This window comes from Pelodiscus sinensis, chromosome 2, assembly GCF_049634645.1.
Source record: "Pelodiscus sinensis isolate JC-2024 chromosome 2, ASM4963464v1, whole genome shotgun sequence".
In the NCBI taxonomy this organism is placed as follows: Eukaryota; Metazoa; Chordata; order Testudines; family Trionychidae; genus Pelodiscus; species Pelodiscus sinensis.
The window spans coordinates 186,129,466-186,150,055 of record NC_134712.1 but is presented as its reverse complement, the minus strand read 5'-3'; the positions used below and the strand labels follow the sequence as shown (position 1 = coordinate 186,150,055).

The window sequence follows — 20,590 nt, the reverse complement described above, 5'->3', positions numbered from 1 at the left end:
TGCAATGTCGACCTGCATAATCTGCATCCCTCTGCCGACAGAAGGATGCAGTCTAGACATACCCAAGTAGTAAAGGAAGTCAAAGGAAGAGTATTCTTCCTTTGACTTCCTGTGTTTAGACAGTGCGAATTTAAAGCCCCTGAATCGAATTAGCTGGTAAACCTCATACCAGGAGGAATACCAGCTAATTTGAGTTAGGGCTTTAAATCGGAATCCTGTTTCACTGCCGTGTGTAGAAGCAGGCAGTTACTTCGGGCTAGTCAATTTCTAAAATGGCGACTTGCCAGGAACATGCAAATCAAGCACGGGATATTTAAATCCCGGGCTTGATTTGCAATTTCGGTCACCCTCAGTAGCCTCCCTAGATCGATCTAGGGGGTTAGTGTAGACGTACCCTAATGCTTTTGTGATGAAATGGGAATAGGTCAACATTAGCAGAAGGCTCTCCTACCTTCCTCTCATGTCCTATACTTTTATTCAGCATTTTAATATTCTCCTAAAATGAAAAAAATGGGCTATAGATTTATCATTTTATTTATTGACCCTCAGCATCCTACAAAATGCTGTCCAACATTATAAATGTTCTACATTCCACAGATCACTGGCCTTTCTTGTTCTTGCCCATTCCAGAATCTCTCATCTAAGAATGTTTTATCTCATTCTGTTCCTGTTACAGTTCTGTGACATCAGTCTGTGTAGCATAAAATAAATGCATACATTTTGTTTAGCCTTTCAGTCTACAAGTTTAAAAGATAAGAATAAATTGACATGAATAAAGAGCTTGAAAGTATTTAAACATTTTTATGACAATTAGCATTTGTGAGCCCAATAGTAGTAGCAGTGTGCGTCATGCTTAAACCTCACTGGAAGTCTGGAATTTCTGAGTTGGAACTGTAAACAAAACAAGTTTACATTCTGCTTTAATACTGGTTGAAAAAACTTAAAAAGCAATGGCTTAAAGTTATATATTAAATATTGAAACTATCTATAGGACTGTTTAATATTAAAACAAGTTGAAGACTTGATTTCATTGAAATGTAATATGGTCTATACTACAAAAAGTCACCTTGTTTCAAGATGAATATCACTGAGGGAGGACTTATATTCCCATTATAACTTTGGAAATAAAATAAGTCCTTTCCAAATTGTTCAGTTAGAAATATTGGGGCTGCTGTGGCAGTTGTGGCTTCACTCTCCAGGGCTGTTGCGGGCTCCACTACCACAAGGCTGCCAGAGCAGCCGTGGATATGCTTCCCCAAGGCCACTGGGGCTGCCACAGCTCCACTGCCCCAAAGCTTTCAGGGCTGCTGTGGTTTTGCCACCCTGGGGCTGCTGGGGCTCTGCTAACCCGAGGCCACTGAAACTGCTATGGCGCCACTGTTCCAGAGCTGCTGTGGCCAACCCCATGATTACCCAACCCTCTGGTCGAGGGGGTCTCTGGTGCAGCAATATCCATAGTCCTGCCAGACTATGGATGTTGCCAGACCAAAGACCAAGGGCACCATTTTGGGAGTGTAGTGGGGGCAACAGCTGTGTGCTCCAGGACATGGCTTGCTTTTCATCCTGTTCCCCAGATGCTAATGGTGTGAGGGAGCTCACCAGCTACGTGTGAGAGGAATGCACAGAATACAGCACTTTCTCCTCATTTCCTTAGCATCTGGGGAACGGGATGAAAAGCAAGCTACATCCCAGAGTGCATGGCTGCTGCCCCCCTACGCACCTGAAATGATGCCCTTGCCAGAGAGACCTGGACAAGAGAGATTCAATACGTAGTGAGGAGTTCTTTATTTACATTTTATCAGTAGCAGAGTCAGTGGTTTGATGATCAGGGCTGACTCTCAAGATAAATTCTTCCACTTAAAAGCCCCTTCAGAATTTTCCTATCTCCACAAGTGAAGCAGATGAAGTTAGGACCTTTGTAATTTGTCCATAACCTACTTATTTTTTCTGTTTTTCTACATTCTTTTCCCTTCTGCTCTCCCCTTTTTTTCTTTGTGCAAGTGTCTTTTAAAGGGCTATTAAAATTCATCTCACAGACCTTCAGTGTTTCACCACAAATTACCCCTTATATTGGCTGTAAAAGCATAAAAGAAGAGTAAGCACAGGGATTGAGTGCATTGAAGTGGAAAAGTTTATTTTGTTCTTCCAAAGTTGGTGCTACCATGATTGGGAAGCAGGCTGCTGGCTTGCTCCATGGAATAGTATGATGGTAGCTACAGGCAAATGAGGCCCCTAGTAAGACAAGGCTTTAAAGAAAGTGCCACAGAGCACTAGGGCCCAAGCCATGCCTCCTGATGTAGACCAGGTTGTGTCCAACTCCAGGAGCATACACTGAGGAAGCCACTGGGAGCTGAACAAATAACCAAGGACACCAATGACCTATCTGCAGCCACTGATGCAAAGTAGGCTCCCATCACTGAGTGAACAATAGAGGCCCTAGGGGTTTTAATCAACAGAACTGGTGCACCATAAAACTGCAGGACCCTAGTCACATTTACTCCATCCTCTGCCTCCACCAGCCAAAGGATCGTGCCAGGGAGCTATGAGTGTTGCAGGGACCTCCCTCTGTTCCTACTAGTGTGTGTGTTGTGGTCAAAATATTCCCTTACCTGAGGTTTCTCAAGAACCACTTGCAGCTCTGAAAAATTAGTATTCCCCACTCTGCCCACTCTTCCTTTTGCAGAGGGGTTGCAATGGCCACAGGCTGTTGTTTTAAAATAGGCTCTGGGTCTGCCTTCTTGACAGCCATTTTAGAGTCTCTTAAGCAAAAAAGTTTAGGCTTATGCTGTCCTCTGCAGACTTATGACTCCATATCCTCAACCTTCTCTTTTGCTGCTCCTCCCTCTGTAGTTAGGGTCACACATGCAAATATGAAGCAAAGAAATTCTAGAGCCGTGGTGTCCAACCAGTTCTGAAGCAGTAGCCACTATAGTGGCTAATGTTATAGCGAACAAGCCACACTTAACAACCAAATAACTACATGTAGCTAGTGGCTAGCTTGTTGGACACTGTGGGGGTTCGTCCCGCTCCCCCTCCTCTTCTTCCCCTTTAGTCTCTTAGTCACAGTCCCCTTTTTCCCGTGTTGGTACGCCTGCAGCCACGGAACTGTGGGGAGGGGGGTCCGGGCCCACCCTCTCTCCCGGACTCCAGCCCAGGGCCCTAAGGACAGACTCTCCAGGACCTGTCCCACCGGAGGGGTAACGACCCTCAACCCACCGGTGCGCCAGCTCCTTGCTCTGCCCTGGGCTACTCCCACCCCACTTGGCTTGCCTTGGCTTCCCCTATTCTTTCCTCCTCTTCACACCCCCTCCCTCCTCGGCTCCTCCGTTCCTCCATTTTAAACTCCCCGCCGCAGCTGCGGCGGGGACGTCTGACGTCACCGCCGTCGTCTGACGTCAGCCCCTGTGACTCCGCCCCCCCCTCACCTCCTGCTGACAGCTCCCTTGCGGTGCCCTCCGCACTGCCGCTCAGCTGAGCCGCCGCCGCGCTACAAGGCGCGCACGCTCCTACAAAGCCCCGTGCCGCTCCCAGGAGTGACAGGGCGATCGCGGGGTCAGTGCGGGGTGGGCCCGCTTCACCGGGGTATGTGGGTCCCGCCCCGTCACACGCCTTCCCCCTTACGTTCTCCGCTCCCGCTGCCCGGCCTCCCTGTTCCTCTTTCATGTTCCTTGAAAAGAAGTCCGCGTTCCCGTGGGCTTTCCCGGCTCGATGGTGGACTTCAAATCGGTATGGTTGAAGTGACAGATACCATCGCATAATGCGAGCGTTGGCATCCTTCATGGCGAGTAGCCAGTGCAGGGGGGCATGGTCTGTCACCACCTTGAACGGGTTGCCTAGGAGGTAATACCGCAACAAGTTAACGGCCCATTTTACTGCCAGTGCTTCCTTGTCTATCGTGGAATATTTCTGTTCCCGGGGCAGTAACTTACGGCTGGCATACACAATGGGGTGTTCCTCCCCTCCGTCCCCCTGTGACAGCACCGCTCCGAGACCTACTTCCGAGGCGTCCGTTTGTAGGACAAAGGGTTTTGTGAAGTCTGGCTGGGCCAGCACTGGGGCTTGTGTCAGCTGCTGTTTTAGTCTCCTAAAGGCCTCCTGGCATTGGGGCCCCTAGCGTACCTTTTTTGGCGCTGCTTCCTGCGTGAGGTCCGTCAACAGGGCAGCCAGCGTTGAAAAGTTGGGCACGAACCGGCGGTAATAGCCCCCCAACCCTATTGTGTTCGGGGCCGGATAATCTCGCAGCGCCTCGATTTTACTTACTTGGGGTCGGATTCTGCCCCCACCGACCATGTAGCCCAAGTAGGAAACCTCCTGCTGGTCAAAATGGCATTTGGAGGGGTTGGCCGTTAATCCTGCCTCTCTTAATGACGTCAGTACGGCCCTCACACGTTTTAGGTGTTCGGGCCAGGTCGTACTATAAATGATTATGTCATCTATATAGGCGGCGGCATACGTCTCGTGGGGGTGTAGCACTTTGTCCATTAGGCGTTGGAAGGTGGCTGCTGCCCCTTGGAGCCCGAAGGGCAGCCTTACAAATTGGTACAGGCCAAAGGGTGTCGAAAAGGCCGTTCTTTCCCGGGATTCCATGGTCAGCGGTATTTGCCAATATCCCTTGGCCAGGTCGAGGGTGGACAAGTACTTCGCCGTTCCCAGCCTCTCTAGTAGCTCATCAACACGGGGCATCGGATACACGTCAAACTGGGATACCGCGTTGACTTTTCGAAAGTCGATACAAAATCGAATGGTGCCGTCAGCTTTCGGGACCAACACGATGGGGCTCCTCCAAGCACTGTGCGACTCCTCCACTACACCCCACCTCCGCATCTTGTTCACTTCTTCCCAGACCGTCGGCCACAACTTCCGAGGGAGGGGTCACACCGGGTCACAGACCGTACATCCCGGTTTGGTCCGTATATGGTGGCGAGTGACCTCCGTTTGTCCCAGGGCGTCGGTAAGAACCTGCGGAAACGCAGCTAACTCACTTAGGTGTTCCCCTCGCTGTTCTACTGCTAATTCTTGGCCCACCTGAAACTCCTGTCCAGCCCCCCACCGTGACTCCCATCAAGCTCTCCCTCGCCTGCCATCCTTTCAGGAGGTTAACATGATAAATGTTGGTGGCCTTCCACTTCCCTGGCATTCTGATTTCGTAGTTCACCTCCTCTACTCTACGAATTATCTCAAAGGGGCCCTGCCAATGGGCCAACAGCTTGGAAGTCTGTTCCGGCAGTAGGAGCAGAAACCTATCGCCGGGCTGGAACGTACGCAGCCGTGCCTTCCTATCATAATACTGCGTTTGTTGACCCTGTGCCTCAAGGAGATTCTGCTTCACAAATTCCCCCACCCGCTGTAGTCTTTCCCGCAACCTAAGGATATAGGGTACTGTCCCTACGGCTTGGATAGCTTGTTCCTCCCAGGTTTCCCGAATTACGTCTAAAATCCCCCGTGGTTGCCTGCCGTATAACAACTCAAAGGGGGAGAACCCCATAGAGGCCTGTGGCACCTCTCTTACCGCAAACATGAGGGGCGGCAGGGCTTGGTCCCATGCATTCGGTTCCTCCTGGGCGAACTTTCTGAGCATACCCTTGAGTGTTCGATTAAATCTTTCGACCAGTCCGTCCGTTTGTGGATGATATACGGAGGTCCTCAACGCCTTGACCCGAAATAGACGGCATAATTCCTTCATCAAGGTGGAGGTGAAGTTCGTCCCCTGGTCGGTAAGGATTTCCTCCGGTAGGCCCACCCTCGCGAAGATCTTGACCAGTTCCTCCGCCACCGTGGCGGCTGTGATATTGTGTAGGGATACTGCCTCCGGGTACCGGGTTGCGTAGTCGATGACTACCAAGATGTACTGGCATCGGTTCCTCGTTCGCTCCAGGGGACCTACCAAGTCTGTAGCAATCCTCTGGAAAGGGACCCTCACCACGGGCAGCGGCACCAGAGGTGCCCGCAGTACATGCCCCACGCTGGTCTTCTGACACTCTGGGCAAGAATCACAAAAGTCCTTCGTGGCGCAGTAAATTCCTGGCCAGTAAAATCGTTGAAGCAGATGGCGGATGGTTTTTTCATACCCCAAATGGCCAGCCCACGGATTACTGTGCTCTAGCTCTAATAGGCGCCAGTGGCGTTTGCCCGGTACTAATAGCTGGGTGATTATTTCTCCTTCCTCCTTTCCCTCAATGACCCGGTATAATCTGTCGCCCTGTATCTCGAACCGGGGGTAGGTTAAAGCCCCTCGGGGGTTATCGCTTTCCCCCTTATCCCCGGCGGCCTGTTCCCATGCCTGCTGTAGCAGGGGGTCCTCCCTCTGTTCTCTCACAAAATCTGAGGGCCAATCTACCCCCTCCTCTGTCTCTTCTTGCTCCGCCCCCACACCCCCTCCTTCGTGGGTGTTTTTCGGGTCAGCCGTGAGGGCTACAGTCCCTGCTGCAGCTTTTTGCCCCGGCCATTCCCGCAGGGCTCGCTCAAAACCCTTCCAATCTCGTCCTGACAGGACAGGATACACCAACCCTGGGACGAGGGCTACGTAGGCCCACCCTTCTTGCGTCCCATCCCTGAGGTGTACCCACGTCATGGGGTACAATTCCACTTGCCCATGCACGCACTGGACCATTACCGGGGGCCCTCTAGGACCCCCCCTTTCCACTAGATCCGCTCAGACCAGGGTCTGGCCACATCCTGAATCCACGAGAGCGGTGACCGCCTGACCCTCTACCTCTATTTCCCTCAAGATCCTCCCATGTCCTTGAGCTTCCCCCGTGTCTGGGCCCACCCTTACCTGCCCGTAGGAGCAATCCATATAAGGGCAGTCGCGTCGGAAGTGTCTCTCTTGTCCGCACTGGTAGCACCCTCCCGTTGGGGCTCGCGCCGGAGTTGAGCTCTCCTTCCGAATCTCTCGAGGTGGGGGACGTGGCATGGGCTCCGCCACTGTAGGTCTGCTCCATACCGGGGCCAGTCACCTCCTGCCGGGGCTGGGGGGATCCGGGGGGGGGTTCCCCCCACGGCCCTCTCCCCAAAGCGTGAGGAGGGTTGCACCCCCCCTCTGCCCTGCCCTGCTGCGGGTTCCTTCCGGCTTCCACTCCCCCCTTCTCCTCCCTCTGCCGCCAAAAAATCCTCCATAAGGGTAACCGCCTCGTTTAACAATGCGGGATGGTGGCAGCGGACCCACCGTTGGCCCCCCCTGGCAAGATATTGATAAACTGCTCCAAGACTACCTTCTCGGCCACCTGAGGCCCGGTCTGCTGTTCTGGCTCCAGCCAGCGCCAGCCGGCTTCTCTCAACCTTTGGGCCACGGCCCGGGGTCTTGCTCCGGGAGGGTACTTTTCCTGCCTAAACCTTTGGCGATAGGACTCTGGTGTAACCCCTAACTGGTCCAGTATAGCCTCTTTTACTTTAAAATAATGTAGGGCTTCACGTGGATCTAGGCTCCGATAGGCCAACTGAGCTGGGCCCGTGAGGTAGGGAGCTAGAATCGTTGCCCAATGTTGCTTTGGCCACCGGGCGGCTGTGGCCACCCGTTCGAAGGTGACCAAGAACGCTTCGGGGTTGTCTAAGGGCCCCATCTTGGCCAACCTTACTGGCAACTGGGCCAGGGCCCCCCCTTCCACCACCTCGTCGCCCTGCCCCCCGGGATGTCCTCGTCCCAGAACCCCCCCATTGTCTCACCCACCGCTCTTGGTTCGCCTGAAACTGGTCTGCCACCTCGGTGAGGAGCTGCCGCTGTTGATCCTGGTGCTGTACTGCCAGCTGTTGCAGGAGGGCCGTCTGCTGTTGGTGCTGCTGCCGTTGGTTTTCTGTTAACCACTTAAACATGTCTGACGCCTCCATGTTTGCCTGGGGGCCCTTTCCTTTACTTCAGTATCCACCAGTTTGTAGTGCTACCTACACCCCCCCCTTTTTCCCCGATTTTTTTTACACCCCCTTTGTCTAGGGGTTCATCTTACCCACATTCTCCACCACGTGTGGGGGTTCGTCCCGCTCCCCCTCCTCTTCTTGATGGAACGAGGTGTACCGGTAGTTCGGAATAGGCACCCTAGTCCGAACTACCTAGTTCGAGCCCCGTGTAGCCGCGCTACACGGGGTTCGAAGCAGCGGGGATTTAAAAATGGCGGCTCCCCGCTTATGCTAATGAAGCCCGGGAAATTCAAATCCCGGGCTTCATTAGCAAGTGCGGTATGCATACATTACCCCGCTAGTTCGAACTAGCGGGGTAGTGTAGACATACCCTTAGTCACAGTCCCCTTTTTCCCGTGTTGGTACGCCTGCAGCCACGGAACTGCGGGGAGGGGAGTCCGGGCCCACCCTCTCTCCCGGACCCCAGCCCAGGGCCCTAAGGACAGACTCTCCAGCACCTGTCCCACCGGAGGGGTAACGACCCTCAACCCACCGGTGCGCCGGCTCCTTGCCCTGCCCTGGGCTACTTCCACCCCACTTGGCTTGCCTTGGCTTCCCCTATTCTTTCCTCCTCCTCACACCCCCTCCCTCCTCGGCTCCTCCGTTCCTCCATTTTAAACTCCCCGCCGCAGCTGCGGCGGGGACGTCTGACGTCACCGCCGTCGTCTGACGTCAGCCCCTGTGACTCCGCCCCCCCCTCACCTCCTGCTGACAGCTCCCTTGCGGTGCCCTCCGCACTGCCGCTCAGCTGAGCCGCCGCCGCGCTACAAGGCGCGCACGCTCCTACCGAGCCCTGCGCCGCTCCCAGGAGTGACAGGGCGATCACGGGGTCAGTGCGGGGTGGGCCCGCTTCACCAGGGTATGTGGGTCCCGCCCCGTCACAGACACCATAGTCTTAGAGGATCCCCATACCGTTTTTCAAGTCTATTCTGTATAAGACTGCTGTTGAGGTATCTTCCATGAGCGTTCAGCAATAAGAGATCAAAAAGGGAACGAGGTTAAAGAGACAGAAAATACCTGAAAATATTTTCCAGTGGGCTCAGATTGAACTGTCTCTTGCAGTTCCATTCTGGCAAACATGCTTAAGGCTGCAAGAATGGAATGGTAAACTCAGTGAAGACAAAGCATCTAATGTAGAAAAAAAGAACCCATGTTCAAAATTTTATTGACAGAATTAGCTCTCTGCAGAGACTGTGAAGCAGTTTTAGCAGTTCTTAAATCTCCAGAGCCACCAGGCATTGGGGCATCAGAGCTGCTGCACTCTGCTGTTTTGGGCTGCCTTGGATGCTGGGGCTCCACTATCCTGGGCTGCTGGAGCTGCTGCCACTCTGCTACTCTGGTCAGCTGTGCTGCTCCGGTGTCAGCCGACGGTCAGGGCAGTGTGTGTGTGTATGTTTCCAAGAAAAGGTTTAACGTCCGTGCCTTTACTGCTAGGACCGGGGTCCCATCGCAGAGGGTGGCCAGCAGGCCAACAGACGCCCCGTTATATAGGAAGAGCTTATTACATCTTAGATTTCAGCTGCTAGAATTTCATAATACCTTCGCAGCGGGCAGCCTTGAGGAAAGACTGAAAGATGCCCCAGTGGATCCTGTCACCTGGGAGTGACACAGATCCAAACGCCCAAGCTCTTCCTATAACTGTCCCTTTAGACCGGCTGAAGTTCTTTTAAATTGTGCTTGGTTCTGTTACAGCAACTGAAGGAGGCAGGTTAAAGCTTAAACAGTTACAGGTTTATTGAGGAAGCTTATAAATCATATGGTTGCAATGGCTATTATTCTATTTCTTAACTATTAGCAAAATATAGGTCTTAAAATGGTTACAAAGAAGATAAAGATAGAAAAATAGAAATAATGGTACCAAGTAACAGCTTACTCTTGCTATGTGTACACTTAAGACAGAGGACCACATCCAGGTACCATTTTTACCCCCTTCTGTGCCTCTCGACTCCAGCATGTCAGGCCAGGGCCGGTCCCTCAATTCCTAGGAAAGACGAAAATACGAGGTGGGCGTCCCCATAGAACCTCGGGAGGTCAAACACCTAACCCGACCAGCAGGTAGAGGGTAGAATGACACTCAAAGTGAGTGTGTGCTGGGCCCATCTTATATACTTATGGGGTCACGTATTTCTCTTTCTTATCTGTAATGCCAATTGATGCTGGTCTGTCTGCTGTGAGACCAGTTCTTACAAGGGAGTTGTGAACTTAATTTACACTTGTAAGAGAGATTTGAGGTGATTAAATTTTGAAGTACTGGACATTGTTTTCTCAGTGGGAAATTCCTCTCAGGGACTGTGTGTGTGTTCGAATCAACATAGGTGCCAGCCGGTGGCAGTCTCACATATCCTGATCTCTCCTCATATCTATGTTTCAGCTTCTCAGGATCAGATGAGCCAGCATAGACTATGCTGATTTTATTGCTCCTTCTCTGTCCTGTATGCTTCAGGAAGGCAAATAAGATGGATGTGATGGAGGCGGGCTGTCTGGCCACATCCGGGCCACTGGAGCTGCTGCAAGCTCCCCTGTTCCAGGCCACCAGAGCTGCTGTGGCTCCGCTGTCCTGGGCTGACAGGGCTGCCACGGCTCCGCTGTCCCAGGGCTGCTGCTTATGCCAACACGTCGTCACTCAGCTCTCTAGTCCAGGGGCTCTCCGGTCAAGCAATATCCGTGTTCCTACCGGACCACAATGTTGCTGGGTCAGAGAGTCCTGGACAAGAGAGGTTCAGACTGTAATATGGAGAAGATTTGATTTTTGATGCTCATCAGAAAGATACACAATAGGATTAGCACTAGTTAAATTGCAGCTCAAATTCTTACAGAATACTGGTCTGTCTCTGGAGCTATTGTAAACTCACTTATATCTCAGGCATTGGTTATAGCCTGAGTTCTGGCAGCTAAGGGTCAACTTATCTGACCCCATAATAACAAATGAAAAATAAATAAACAAATAAATAATCAATGCTCATGTCCCAGTCAGATCTTCTTCCTTTTTGAGATAGCTCCGTGGGATCTTTTCTAATATTAAATCCTATTGGGGGGAAGGGGAAGTTCAATTTTTGACCAACTCTTCGAAGTGACACTATATTTCCTGACAATTAAGGCCATCTTTCTAGTGTCGATAACACCCACAGGAAGGGTATTAGGACCTTTCTATTTCTTTACTCAAAATTATTGTTTTTCCTATAATGGAAGGGTGGTTTGACAGACAGACCCAGCATTCATTCCTGAGATAATTTTCTTTGTCTCCTAATCCCAGGAGATTTTGCTCTCCTCTTTTTTCCCAATCCAAAAGAAAGTATTTGACACACCTAGATGTCTAGAAGATAAATTAAGATGTTTGTTTACAGTATAAAATCCTTAAGTCAATCTTCCACTTTGTTTATTGTAATATACAATGTACCTTAGAATATGTCTAGACGACATGCCTCTACCTACAGAAGAATGTAAATTAGACTACCCGACATAGTCAATGAAGAAGGGATTTAAATATCCCCCTCTTCATTAAAATAAAAATGGCCTCTGTGCTGTGCCATCTCAGCTGATAGTTGGCACAGCGCAGCAGTCAAGTCGCGGATCGGTCGACAAGGAATGCCTTTGTCGACCGCTCCTGTAAACCTCATTTCACAAGGCATAAGGGAGCAGTCGAAAAAGGCGTTCCCTGTCAACCGATCCGCATCTTGACTGCCATGCTGTGCCGACGATCAGCTGAGCTTGCACAGCATGGCGGCGATTTTTATTTTAATGAAACGGGGGATATTTAAATCCCTGCTTCACTGACTATGGGTATGTCTATACTACAGCGCTAATTCGAACTAACTTAGTTTGAATTAGTTAATTTGAACTAAGCTAATTCGAACTAACGGATCCAGACTAAAAAACTAGTTCGAATTAGCGTTTTGCTAATTCGAACTAGCATGTCCACATTAAGTGGACCCTGAACCGGGGTTAAGGATGGCCGGAAGCAATGCCGGCAGGGCATCAGATGAGGACTTAGAGCGTGGAGCTGCTGCCTCAGGCTAGCCGAGGGCTGTGCTTAAAGGGACCCGACCCCCACCCCGGACAGACAGTTCTCAGGGGTTCCCCGCTTGCAAAGCAGTCCTGGCTTGGAGTGCCCTGAGTGCCCACACTGGGCACATCACAGCACTCGGCCATCAGCCCGGCTGCACTAGCCGCAGGCTGCCATCTGGGGAGAGGGGGCAATTGGGGGGCTGCAGGAGAGCTTCCACCCCCAGAAGCCTGCAGAGCCAGCCCAGTCCTCCCCATCGCGGGCTTGTACCTCATTCCTCCCTCACCTCCTTCCACTTACCCTTCCCTAGACCCCCTTCCTGATGTACAAAATAAAGGACACGTGGTCAAAAATAGAATCTCTCTTTATTGAACTAAACTCGGGGAGAGTGGGAAAAGGAGGTGGGAGAGGGGAAGAGAGAGGGTGGGAGAGGGGAGGGCAACTAAAATGATCAGGGGGTTTGAACAGGTCCCATATGAAGAGAGGCTAAAGAGACTGGGACTTTTCAGTTTAGAAAAGAGGAGACTGAGAGGGGATAGGATAGAGGTCTATAAAAGCATGAGTGGTGGTGGAGAGGGTGCATCAAGAAAAGTTCTTCATTAGTTCCCATAATAGAAGGACTAGAGGACACCAAAGGAAAGGAATGTGTAGCAGGCTTCAAACTAGTAACAGAAACTTTAGTAAGGCATTTGATACGGTCTCGCATGATATTCTTATTGATAAACTAGGCAAATATAACTTAGATAGGGCCACGATAAGGTGGGTGCACAATTGGCTGGATAACCGTAGTCAGAGAGTTGTTGGTAACGGTGCTAAATCCTGCTGGAAAGGGATAACAAGTGGAGTTCCATAAGGGTCTGTTTTGGGACCCGTACTGTTCAATATCTTCATCAATGATGTAGATATTGGGATAGAGAGTACGCTTATTAAGTTTGCAGATGATACCAAACTGGGTGGGGTTGCAACTTCTTTGGAGGATAGGGACATAATTCAAAATGACCGTAGCAAGTTAGAGAAATGGTCAGAGGTAAACAGGATGAAGTTTAATAAAGAGAAATGCAAAGTGCTCCACTTAGGAAGGAACAATCAGTTCCATACATACAAGATGGGAAGCGACTGTCTAGGAAGGAGCATGGCGGAAAGGGATCTAGGGGTCATAGTGGACCACAAGTTAAATATGAGTCAACAGTGTGATGCTGTTGCAAAAAAAGCAAATATGATTCTAGGTTGTATCAACAGGTGTGTTGTAAGCAAAACTCGTGAAGTCATTCTGCCGCTCTACTCTGCACTAGTTAGGCCTCAGCTGGAGTACTGTGTCCAGTTCTGGGCGCCACATTTCAAGAAAGATGTGGAGAAATTGGAAAGGGTACAGGGAAGAGCGACAAGAATGAGTAAAGGTCTAGAGAACATGACCTATGAAGCCAGGCTTCATGAACTGGGCTAGTTTAGTTTGGAAAAAAGAAGATTAAGGGGGGACATGATAGCGGTTTTCAAATATCTAAAAGGGTGTCACAAGGAGAAAGGAGAAAATTTGTTCCTCTTGGTTTCTGAGGACAGGACAAGGAGTAATGGGCTTAAAGTGCAGCAAGGGAGGTTTAGATTGGACATTAATCTATTACACTTACCTAACTGTCAGGGTGGTCAAATATTGGAATAAATTGCCAAGGGAGGTGGTGGAATCTCCCTCTCTGGAGATATTTTAGAACAGGTTAGATAGACATCTGTCAGGGATGGTGTAGATGGAGCTTGGTCCTGCCTTGAGGGCTGGGGGCTGGACTCGATGACCTCTCGAGGTCCCTTCCAGTCCTGTGATTCTATGATTCTATGAAAGTTGTTCTTCACAAAGCAAAGAGTCAACCTGTGGAACTCCTTGCTGCAGGAGGCTGTGAAGGCTACAACTAGAACAGAGTTTAAAGAGAAGTGAGATCAAGTCATGGAGGTTGGGTCCATGGAGTGCTATTAGCCCGGGGTAGGAGTGGTGTCCCTGCCCAAAGTTTGTGGAAGGCTGGAGATGGATGGCACGTGACAAATGGCTTGGTCACTGTCTTCGGTCCATCCCCTCCAGGGTCCCTAGGGTTGGCCGCTGTCGGCAGACAGGCTACTGGGCTAGATGGACCTTTGGTCTGACCCAGTACGGCCATTGTAAGCTCAGGGCTCAGGGTCGGGGGTCTCAGTGGACCACCTTGATTTTCATGCACACCTGCTCCTGCGTGGCCAAACTGGCAGCTCTCTTGCCCTAGACGGCCACTTTCCTGTGCCTAGTGCGGAGGTCGTGGACGAGGTCCACGATGTCCGCACTAGACCAGGCGGGTGCCCGCGTCTTGCGGTCCTGGGCAAGCTCCCGGGAGCCGCCAGCCTAGTCCCGGGAAGAGGGGGAGGGCTGGGGGGCATCGGGTGGCTGGCTCGAGCCGTGCCAGATGCAGGGTCTGCTGGCTGGGTGCTGGCACACTTGCACCTGGCACGGGCACCGTAGCCAGCCCGTGCCCCTTTAAGGGGTCCGGGGCCGGGAGGGGGGCAATAGAGTTTCCCTGGTGTTGGCCAGAGTGGCCACCAGGGAAAGCTGGGGAGAGCTAGCCTCCCACTAGTTCGAATTAAGGGGCTACACACCCCTTAATTCAAACTAGTAAGTTCGAACTAGGCTTAGTCCTCGTAGAATGAGGTTTACCTAGTTCGTAGAATTAAGTTCAAACTAGCGGAGCGCTAGTGTAGCGCCTATCAAAGTTAATTTGAACTAACGTCCGTTAGTTCAAATTAACTTTGTAGTGTAGACATACGCTATGTCGGTTAGTCTAATTTACATTCCTCTGTCAGCAGAGGCATATAGTCTAGACAGCGCCTAAGTGACAGAAAGCTTCCCAGTCCTTCATAGCAAGGTATAATTGGAAGAGGGCAGATTTCCCAAGGAATGTAAGGCGAATTAAAGCCCATTCTATGAATGAAATGGCATCTTCATGAGTGGTTCAGTCCAGCGCAATATATGAACAGTTTTGCAAGGCAGCAATCTTGAGTGTCCCTGAATACATTGGCTAATTTCTGTAAGGCTAATAAACTTCAGTTAGGTGAAGTAGATTCTGGCAGAAGGGTTTTCTAAGATGTGGCTCTTAGCCAGCCCAACAATTGGTAATGATCAGGGTAGGTTTATAGTATTACAAAAATTGCATGACTACTGAATTTATGAAACCATCTCTCAAAGCGAGAATGAGGAAATCTATTACACTTACCTGGAAATTTTTGTTCTGGGTAGAGAGATGGGTCCATAAATTCCTCTCACCCTCTATATTTTCATCTCTTTCTTTTTGGAGGAGATTGCTCAGTAATGTTGTATTGTCTCTCTTTTTAGGGAGAACTGATGGATGACAATACTCTTACATTTCATCAACAACCATTGGGGCTTAACCCATTTTATGTGCTTTTGTTAGATTAGACCAGTAGTCTCCAACCTTTGTAATCACAAGATCACTTTTGAATTTAATTGCAATCCAAGATTTACCTCAAACCCAAATACAGTTGCCCTGCCTCCTTTGTGTGCTTTCTCTGAGGCCCCACCCCTACTCACTCTGTCCTTCCTCCCTCCCCCATTCTCCCTCACTTTCACCAGGCTGGGGCAGAGGTTTGGACTGCAGGTTTTGGTCTTGGGTTAAGGGATTTGGAGAGTGAGGGGAGCTCTGAGCTGAGCTTGTGGAAGGCAGTTGGGTTGCTGGAGGGTGTTCTAGGTGCCGTCTCTGGGAGGGCATTTGGATGCAGGGGTGCTTAGGGCTAAGACAGGAGCTTGTGGTGCAGGAGGGGATTTATGATGGGATAGGGTTTCAGGATGTGGGCTCCAGATGGGCATTGCTTATCTCAGGTGGCTCCTGGGTGGTGGTGCATTGGTGCTAAAGCAGGCTTATCCCTGACCTGGCCCTTGAGCACTCCCAAAAGCAGCCAGCAAACTCCATCCCAAGTCCTGTTGTGCCACGTCTCTGCTCTAGTAAGGATACAGAGCGGGAGAGGGGGGCACCTTGACATCAGCACCCCTCTTCCACCTTCCCTGCAGAAAGCAAGAGGCTCCTGAGGGGACAGCTCCAAGGCAAAGGGCAGGTGATATGCAGCAGTGGGGGAAGGGGCAGCTGAAGTGCTGGCACTTGATAGCCTCTTGGTCAAACCAGTTAGGATTCCGTCAGAGCTTACAAGATCTACCAGTAGATCCCGATCTACTGGTTGGTGACCACTGAATTAAACAGTTCTCCTTCTTAGTTGTTGGACAGATTTTTGCTATGTGCAAAAGTGTTTTATTTACCTATGATAACAGCTTTGGAAGAAGCTTTCTGGAGGGGCTAGTCTGTGTAAAAAGTTAGCTAGAAAGTAAATTCAGTCAATCAAAACACCTGACTCCACCTCCAATAACATGGAGACTATAGAACCCATCACTGTTGAATGTATGGATCCATATCTCTACCCAGAATGACATACTCTGGATAAGTGAAGCAAAATTTCTCACTCCACTATTCTACTTCTTTAATTTGCTTAAAGAACCATAGTGTCTAAGACTTAGAGAGAGTTCTGGGGTATCTGCAGTTGAGGAAAATGCTGTGCAGGCAATATCCTGGCACCCACATTAATTTGCTGATCTTTGTCCATGGTTTGATAATCTATCCTTGCATAGTGCAGGATAGCATTGTTTCCTTTTGGTTTGAGATACATTTTACAGTATTCTTGGTAGAAAGTGGTTTTTACATTTAAGCTTCACATATTAAAATCTCAGTAAAATGACAATACAGGCAGTCCCCGACTTACGTGGATCCGACTTATGTCGGATCCCTAGATACGAACGGGGTGAGGCAACTCCCGCACATGCGCAGCAGCATTCCCGGGGCTCGCTCACCTGGGTCCTAGGATCCTCCTCCTCCTCGGGCCGGCTCCGACTGGGGTCCCGCAGAGCTGCCGGGCAGAGGAAAAGTGCCTCCCCACGCCCGCTGCCCCCCCGCAGCCTCGCCGCCTGCACGCCCCCCCACCCCCCTGCCAGCAACAGGCTGCCCCCTCCCCTGAGCAACAGGCTGCGGAACAGCAGACAAAAGCAGCCTCTCTGCCCCTCCTCCCCTCTATACATGCCAGGCTCCCGGAACACAGCAGCATCCCCGGGGCTCGCTCACCTGGGTCCTAGAATCCACCTCCTCCTCCTCTTCGGGCCGGCTCCTCTGGCCCGCCGGCTCCAACTGGCTTCTGCCTGCAGCAGCAGCTGGCTGCAGGGACAGGGATCCCGCAGAGCTGCCGGGCAGAGGAAAAGTGCCTCCCCACACCCGCTGCCCCCCCCCCCGCGGCCTCGCAGCCTGCACGTCCCCCCCCCCCGTCAGCAACAGGCTGCCCCCTCCCCTGAGCAACAGGCTGCCGAACAGCAGACAAAAGCAGCCTCTCCGCCCCTCCTCCCCCTGTACATGCTGGGCTCCCTGGGCAAACAAAGACTCCACCAAAACAAACAAAGTGCGTGGCCTCATTGTGTTAGCAAAAAAAGGACCCTCCTCCTAGAACCCTGGGTGGTGTGTGGAAATAAAGCTATTAGCTCAAAGCATGGTGCAGAGCTGTTTGGTATTTGATGAGTTACTCCTTTAGTCCTGAGTTTGTCACAGGGACAGAAATAGATGTGAAATCTTCTGAACAGGGGAACAGACAGCAAAACAAACATTAGAGGGGAGTTAACCTTTCCCTATGCTATCCAAAACTAAAAAAAATGTTTGACTAGAGTTTCCCCTACAATATGTACCAGTTCCGACTTACATACAAATTCAACTTAAGAACAAACCTACAGTCCCTATCTTGTACGTAACCCGGGGACTGCCTGTATATAGAAGAGATTTTGCTTTACTATTGGCACATCTACAGAAGGACTTACTGTGCAGTAAGCTGTGGTGTAAATTTATAGCACTAAGTGTCTAAGGGTACTAAAACTTTCCCCGAATACATTGATGTGCTGTGATTTGAAGCAGCAGTATGTGAAAGGAACTAGGGAACTTTTACTGTGCATCAGCAGGGTCTACCCAGACCTGCATGGCCTACTGGAATGCTATAGATTTATATCTCCAGTTTATGAATACTGTCCATTTAGACCTACTACAATATTCCTGCAGATGCTTTACATTTACAGGCAGTCCCCGGGTTACGTACAAGATAGGGACTGTAGGTTTGTTCTTAAGTTGAATCTGTATGTAAGTCGGAACTGGCGTCCAGATTCAGCTGCTGCTGAAACTGACCGCCAGTTCTGACTTACATACAGAATCAACTTAAGAACCCCAGGCATCCCCAAGTCAGCTGCTGCTGAAACTGATCAGCAGCTGATTCCAGGAACCCCGGGGTAGAGCAACACTGCCTCGGGCTTCCTGTAGTCAGCGCTGGTCAGTTTCAGCAGAAGCTGACTTGGGGACCCCTGGGGCAGAGCAGCTGGGGTGCTGCTGGGTTGCTCCAGTAGCGCCGCTCCTCGGCGCTACTGGACCAACCCAGCAGCACCCCATCTGCTCTGCCCCAGGCATCCTGATTCAGCCGCTGCTGAAACTGACCAGCAGCGGCTGAATTAGGACGCCTAGGGCAGAGCAGCTGGGGTGCTGCCGGGTTGGTCCAGTAGCACCCAGAGCGGCGCTGCGGGACCAACTGGCAGCGCCCCAGCTGCTCTGCCACAGGCGTCTGGAGAAAAGCCTAGTCTGCTGGGGGGGGGGCGTACTAGCTGCGCCCCCCCACCCCCACCCCAGCAGACCAGGAAGACGCGGGCGGCGGACCGAGATGCACTGCGGTCCCGCCACCTGGGTCCTCCGCGGCTTTGCTCCCCGTCTCCCTGGTCTGCCAGGGAGACGGGGAGCAAAGCCTCGGGGAAGCCGGCAGCGGAGCAGCCCAGGCATGCCTGGGCTGCCTCGCTGCCCGAGCCCCCCCGCGGCTTTGCTCCGCGTCTTCCTGGTCTGCAGACCAGGGAGACGCTGAGAAAGCCCCGGAGTACACGGGTGGCAGGACCGCGAGGTCCCGCAGTCCGTGTCCTCCGGGGCAGCCCCGTTCGTAACTGCGGATCCGACGTAAGTCGGATCCGCGTAAGTCGGGGACTGCCTGTACAGAAAAATGTCCAGGCATATTCACACTTTGATTGTTTGTGGTGAGAGTTTTGCATATATTTTGATTATGGATTGACTTGCTGACTGAACTTGGTAACAATATTGTTTAATGTTGTTTTTAAGTTTAATGTAATGCATCTAGAGAATGCATATTTGCTTTTCAGGTAACTAAATGCAGCACAGAGAGTACTGAAGGAAGCCCAATGGAAAACTACACCAAAGAGGACTGTATTATTATTGATGGGATAGCTTTCAGGGCTGGAGAGTGTATTGAGAACATAACTGACAAGTTTAAAGAAATAGATTCTTTAATGGCTGAACTCAAAGATAGCTTGTAGAACTTAAAAAATAGAACCTTTCCCGTTTAGTCATAGATTCATGTGTGAATAATTTACATAGTTATAAAGGTAATTATTTTAATTGAATGCTAAAAGTTACCTGATAACATTGCTAAACAAGTTAAAATATATTTCCAAGTTGCTAGGAGAGATTTTAAGTAAATACCCATTTATAATTTTGTTGCTATTTACATGGAATATTTTGTTATGTTAAATAGCTGAAAACTAGATTTAAAAATAAAAGCAGACAAGTTTGGTGTATTGATTCTGAACACATCTTGAATTTTGGAGACATTTTGGCAAGACGGTGGATCTTCACATTTCCAGAAAGAATTGATTTAAGTAGTCATAAATTGCGTTTCAGTCTTATAATCTTAATTACATGTCTTTGTCTAATAGGAAACATTGATAGAGTTTGTTAGTCCTTTGCACTGCCTGTGTAATGCCCATTGTATTCTATGCAGCTCAAATTCACCCCTTGGTAACACATCTGTGAAGGCTGCATAATGCATACTGTTCTAAGAATACTTCTTTCTTTTTTAAGTGGCCTCTGGATATTCACATTTGTGGAACCAAGAAGCTTACAGCAGGAACTTCCAGAACCTTCTGGAAGGAATGTTTATTGGGGCCAGTAACCCCTCCCATCTTGAAAAATTCTGAGGAGATAAAAGGGCAAATGGCCCCAACTGTTCCCCGGTTCTTTTCTAACCATATAGATACAGAAAACTCAGATTGAACACAGTGTCCTCAATGCTTCCCTCATCAGCATTTATTTTCTTTCTCTTTTCTCTTTTGAGGCAAAATGTATTTAGAGGTAGTCTGTTGCTTAGTCAAATTTTTCTTTTTAAAAAAAAGAGGAGATGTTTATCTGGCATGGGGTTTATCAAGACCTATGGGAGCAAGTTCAGTCACCTCTCACACCCCACTGATTGGGGAGCTCCTCATGCCCAGTCCAGTAAGTTGGCACTGAATAAGTCCTGTGTCTGTTCTGAAGAGTGTTCCATAGACTCACATCTCTGCTCCAGGAAGCAGCATCCCAGACTGGCCCCTTGCTTGTTGGCCCATGAAACCTAGTTATATGCTTAAAGTGGCATTCTGGCTACTGAAGTCAGTTTCCAAAGGATCTGTATCCACAGAAAAGATCCTGATCTGGCAGCCAAGCCTGCATTGGGGGCTGAAAAACCTGGATCCAAATCTGGCAAGTACCAACCCCCTCAAATAACTCCTAACCAATATAAGCCCCCCCCCCCCCCCCCCCCGCCAAGTTGTGCATGAATACAGGACTGACAAAT

At 50.3% G+C, this 20,590-nt stretch overlaps 1 protein-coding gene across 1 annotated transcript in view; it reads left to right on the top strand.

Moving 5' to 3' along the window:
* ZCWPW2 (zinc finger CW-type and PWWP domain containing 2) overlaps positions 1-19,544 on the top strand; it is a 107,659-nt gene extending 88,115 nt beyond the window's left edge. The window contains exon 9 of the mRNA XM_075921989.1: positions 19,125-19,544. Coding sequence (XP_075778104.1) covers positions 19,125-19,298 — 174 coding nt within the window. The 3' untranslated portion in view covers positions 19,299-19,544. The remainder of the gene's footprint in view (positions 1-19,124) is intronic.
* The last annotated feature ends 1,046 nt before the right edge of the window (positions 19,545-20,590 follow it).